Source organism: Phragmites australis, chromosome 4, assembly GCF_958298935.1.
Source record: "Phragmites australis chromosome 4, lpPhrAust1.1, whole genome shotgun sequence".
In the NCBI taxonomy this organism is placed as follows: Eukaryota; Viridiplantae; Streptophyta; class Magnoliopsida; order Poales; family Poaceae; genus Phragmites; species Phragmites australis.
The window spans coordinates 12988054-12993799 of NC_084924.1; the positions used below are offsets into that span (position 1 = coordinate 12988054).

Below are 5746 nucleotides of genomic sequence, written 5' to 3' on the forward strand. Positions count from 1 at the left end.
GTCAAGGTCGTCGCCTCGCCGATCCGGCCACACCACCGCCCCTCTCACGCCCTTCCCAGCCCATCCCACACCTCTCACTCACCACTGGGACCCACACTGTGTCAACGGGTCAGCCCACGGCTCATCGGCAGTTCGGCACCTCTCCACTCCCCCATTTCATTTCTTACGGCAGGGCCCGAAGACTCCTTTCCCCGCCCGTCCAGCGACGTCACCCCCGTGACGTCGGGCGACGGGTCACGCCCATCGCTTGATTACTTCACCACTCAGGCTCCGCACGTTCTTGTTACTTTCTGCCGGTGGGACAAGGGAATAAAAAAAACGCGCGATATTTCCTGATAAGAGGAGGAGGGGACACTCTTGTGGCAGAGTTTTGCACGGCTTGGCTTGTTTCCTCCGATCAGGCTATCGCGGCAGATCGTTGCTTCTTCTTTTGCTCCGGAATCCGCGTGAGTTTGGGTTTACCGCTTCCTCTCTGCTTTGCTCTGTCGTGGAATCTGCGTGGTTTCAGCTTGCTTGGGGCTTGAATTCGAGCTTAACCCCCCTGCGTTCTTGTTGGGAGAGTTTGCTGCGGTTCGTTCCTCATTCCTTATTGAGTAATCCTGAAAAATTCCTGCTTGGTTTAGCTACTCTGTTTCTTGGACTCGGGTGTATCAGAAAGTTCGTTCAGTCTTGCAAGCATTTGATCCCGCAAGGCCATAAAGGCTTCAATCTTTGGAGCATGCGGGGAGCCTCCGTCTTTGGGGCTTCCCAAAGCTCGGATTCTTACCTCCACCGTAGCAGAATCATGACCCGAGCATAAGCTTCTAGAACCTTCTAGTAATCCTCCTAGTTCTCGATGGAGACCTGCACCATTAGATTCTCTTCCCCGTCACCCCAGTCCCCGCCGCAGCGGGCCACGCCGACTGAGCTCGAAGCCGTCCAACTCCGCCGCCTCAGCGACAACCTCGAGCGCCTCCTCGACCCGGCCTTCCTCAACTGCGCCGACTCCGAGATCGTCCTCGCCACGGGGGGAGGCGACCCCGTCGGCATCCACCGCTGCATCCTCGCAGCCAGGAGCTCCTTCTTCCTCGACCACTTCTCCTCCCTCCCCGCCGCCGGCGAGAAGGCCAGGCTGGAGCTCACCGAGCTGGTCCCCGGCGGCCACCACATCGGCCGCGACGCCCTCGTGGCCGTCCTTGGGTACCTGTACACGGGGCGCCTCAAGCCGCCGCCGCAGGAGGCGGCCGTCTGCATGGACGACGCGTGCGCGCACGAGGCGTGCCGGGCGGCGATAGACTTCGTTGTCGAGTCCACGTACGCTGCGGCCGGCTTCCAGATCTCCGAGCTCGTCTCGCTCTACCTGGTAATGAGCAAAGATGCGATATGTGTAACTGGACACCGCATGGCTTCAGTGATGTTGGAGCATTTCTTTGCTAGCAATAGCTCATCTTTCTTGGTTGAAATGAAGAATGCAACTCTAACCATGGATTCGTATCTTGCAGCGCCGCTTGTCTGGCTTTGTTAACATAGCTCTGGATGAGGATGTAGTGCCGATTGTTCATGTTGCTTCCACCTGCCAGCTTCAGGACCTGCTCAATCAGTGTATTCAAAGGGTTGCAGTTTCGACTCTCAATAGCCGGTACCTCGAGAAGGAGCTTCCAGATGATACATACGGCAAGATCAAGGAAATTCGCAGGAATACGTTTCCTGACGAATGGGAGAATGTCATTCTGGACCCTGAGCATGAGAAGAGGGTTAGGAACATCCTCAAGGCCTTGGATTCTGACGATGTTGACCTTGTTGGCATGCTCCTGAAGGAGTCTGCAGTCACCTTGGATGATGCATTCGCCATACACTATGCTGCAGCCTACTGTGAGCCCAAGGTGCTGGCAGAATTGCTGAAACTGAACTCCGCTAGTGTGAATCTGAAGAATAACAGTGGATATACACCGCTCCATATGGCGTGCATGAGGCGAGAACCAGACATCATTCTTTCGCTCGTGGAGAGGGGAGCCTCTGTCCTGGAAAGGACACCAGATGGGCGTGATTCTCTTTCTATCTGCAAGAGATTGACAAGAGAGAAAGATTGCAACAGGATGTTGAAGAAGTACGAGGAAAGAAGCAAGGCTTACTTATGTGTTGACATCTTGGAGCAAGAACTTAAGAGGAAATCCTTCATCTTTGAGCCAATCTCTATAGAGGAGTCAATTGCCACGCCTTTGTTGGTTGATAATTTTCACATGAGGCTCATAAACTTGGAAAACAGAGGTTTGCTTATAGCCCCCTTGGTCTAAATTACTTGCTGATTTAGGCTCGTGCACATAGAACAAGGAGGGAATTAATACTTTGTATTTTGACCTAGTTTGCCCATCTTGATTACTCACCCATCTCTAACACCACTACCAATAGGGGCATTTTGTGGAACATAGGGTGTTGAAAAACAAAACTACTTCTATTAGAGAGCCAAAATCAACTTCCTAAAAGGGTATTTGTTTTAGACTTAAAGGAATGCTTATGTTGGTTTATAATTTTGCATTAGTTTCATCTGCAGGAACCAATTTCTGGTATGTATTAGTGCCTAGTGATTTTAGTTCATGCTGTGCCACGGATGCTTTGATACACGGTGTTTTGAGGTTTTGGCGCTTTTGCCTTATGTTAGGTTGAGAAGCACATGGTCTGACTGACTTAGTTTGTTGTTACATTCACACTAGGCTCTGTTTGCAGACATTGCATTGCTTCTATCCTTCATATACGATATGCATTAAATATCAATCATTGAGTATTTCTCTTTTTTTAGGAAAAAAAAATTGAATGTAGTCTTATAAACATGATATGTAACATAAAAGTAGGAAACCTAATGCTGCTACTGCAGACGGGCAAGGAGCTCAGTGGTTAGGCTCCAAGGTGGGATTATTCTGAGAATCGTTGCTGAAGTATGCATTCATGTCTACGTAGTTGCCTTTGCAAGAATATTCTTCCCTTCTGAAGCCAAGCTTGTCATGCGCATAGCGCAAGCTGATTCAACTGAAGAGTTTGCTGGCGTCACAAATTTCAGTAAACTGAAGGAGGTTGATCTAAATGAGACCCCCACAATGCAAAACAGGAGGTTGCGTGAACGCCTTGATGCCCTAACAAAGACAGGTGCCACGACTAGTTATCTATTCCTCATTTGTAACATAATCATGCATGTATAAGAAAATTCTTCAATACTTAAGATATCAGAGTACTCGGTGCAGTGTACTATCATTATTTAATAAGCTGTTTCTTATCTCTGCAGTTGAGCTAGGGAGACGATACTTCCCACATTGTTCTGACGTTCTTGACAAATTCCTCAATGAAGAATCTACCGATTTGATCTTCCTTGAAACTGGCACTCCAGAGGACCAGCGAGTCAAGAGGATGCGCTTTTCTGAACTCAAAGAGGATGTGCGCAAGGCCTTCACAAAAGATAAGGCGGCTGTGGCAGCCATAGTTCCCTCCGCGTCCTCATCTTCGTCCCCAAGGTATGAAGGAAGGGGTAGACAATGGAATAGGAAACCGAAGCCATCACGGCAATATCAGTAGTTCATGTGCAACTTGTTCAGGACACATGACTTCTAGAGAGGAAGGCAGGGAAGGAAGGCTTGTAGGTTGTTTTGACGAGTAGCGGCGCAGTGAAGCAATTCGGCCCTGCTTGAAAAGCATTTCTTGTAGTTGATGTGCTTTGACAATTTTTTTTTTGAATGATAAAGGCATATATATATATCAGTTACAACGGCGCGTAAAGCTAATGAGTTACATTTTACACTGTACTACGATTATAGTCATGTTTCTTATGTTCTACATCATTAGATAAGAAATTCGTTAGAAGTTACGTTCATTCATAACGTAATTGTAACTCAAAATTTTGTATATTTACATCTAGTTGTAACTTCCTATCTTACAGATTATAACTCTACTATTTTTTAAATTATAACTAGAGTGGTGTAACAGTAACAAGAGTTGAAACTAGACATATATATATATATATATATATATATATATATATATATATATATATATTATGTGTCTAAATGTACTGTAGTTTATTGTTGCGTCACTCTGCAGTTACGGTAAAAAAAAACAATATAGTTGCGACTTATAAGATAGGTCAGTTACTACAAATATGTATGGATATAACTGGGTACCTTATCTAATCGTAATTATGCATATTTTTTTGTCATGTGATCGTAACTAGGTCACCTCTGCGTATACACCAGTTATAATCCAAAAAGTAGTATAGCTGCTACCGTAACTGACTTTTTTTATATGATCGTAACTTAATTATCTGTGATGTCGTAATTAATTATTTTCTTAGTCGTAACTGTGATCGCAACTAGGTCACCTCTGCGCAAACCCCAGTTACGATCCAAAAACAGTATATATATATATATATATATATATATATATATATATATATATATATTACAACAAGTTATATTGAAGGATTTGATAATTTAAGCGCTGATTGTCAGTTTTGCAGTCACTCAGCTGTCGTGCATGTTAATACTACCTTCGTCTGGGATATGGAAAATTGGAGTTAACAATGTACGTCCTCACAGAAAACAGTTGTACTCTTGTTTATATAACATACGTCGTTACAGAAAAACTGCTGATACAAAAACACACGATTATTACAAAAAGTTATATCGAAGGATTTGATAAATGTGTGGTTCAGTGGTTGAATTTGAAAGAATTGTTCTGTCAGTTAGCGAAAAGGTGGGCTCAGGTGGGCTCACTGGTTGGTTCTTTTTACTGGGCTTGTTACATTATCCGGTCACTAATTTGAAGGAATTTTTCAGTGACATTCTCGCCTTATGACTAGATTTTTTTAATAACAGAAAAGAGTTTTCAGTCTCTGTATTATGTAGTGCATACAGACCAGTTCATTATTACTTCTTTTATAACTAGCTATGACGGTGTCAGTCATGGTGGCCAACCAGCCGCTCATGCAGGCTAAGGAGTACCACGGCAGCAGAAGATAAGTCTTACCTTTTTAATTAGAGATAAGTTCAGTATGCTATAATTCAAGTTTATTTGTTTAGAGATAAGTTTGGTAGAAGATAAGTTATGAGTCGGATTAAATTAGAATTAATCGGAGGTAAGTCTGGTAGGAGATAAGTTAAGAGTTGAAATTAATTTAGGATTATAATTTTCTCTCTCTATATAAAGGGACAGCTACACATCATTATAATAAAAAAAAGAATTAGTCTAAGTCTCCCTTATTTATAGTCTAATCTCTCCCATAGCAGTCAATGTCACCTGGCTATCCTCCCAACGGATGTTTATCTCCCTAATGATCCTATGACCATAACATCTGGTGTCAGAGACTGCTGATCTCGACCCACAGCTTCAACTGCGCTCTCATCTTCATCGCCGCCGCCGTTGGTTTCGCCAACAACATCCCTATGAATGACACTAACGAAGCCACCAGTGATGCTGCATACCACAAGAAACATGGGCAAGACACTCTAGAAAACTTGATGCTCTCACGTGATGGGATACTGATGTTACAACCGTTCATCAACGTGAGAATTTTAGGGGCTGCAACCATGGGCACCACCCCGCAACTCGAGGACAAGTTGCTCAAAAGGAAGGTGTAATGTCATGGCGTCCAACCAGTGGGTCATGTGGGCCCAAGGAGCACCACAGCACCAAGAGATAAGTCTTACTTTTTTAATTAGAAGATAAGTTTGGTATGTTAGGATTCAAATTGATTTGTTTAGAGATAAGTTTGGTAAGAGATAAC

The 5746-nt window shown here is 44.3% G+C and overlaps 1 protein-coding gene across 1 annotated transcript; it reads left to right on the top strand.

The window, feature by feature from the left end:
- The first annotated feature begins 300 nt into the window (after positions 1-300).
- Positions 301-3744, top strand: LOC133915741 (BTB/POZ domain and ankyrin repeat-containing protein NPR3-like). The gene is made up of 4 exons (XM_062359022.1): positions 301-1342; positions 1482-2247; positions 2935-3120; positions 3257-3744. The coding sequence occupies exons 1-4, from the start codon at positions 836-838 to the stop codon at positions 3541-3543; spliced, it is 1746 nt and encodes a 581-aa protein (XP_062215006.1). The 5' UTR covers positions 301-835; the 3' UTR covers positions 3544-3744.
- The last annotated feature ends 2002 nt before the right edge of the window (positions 3745-5746 follow it).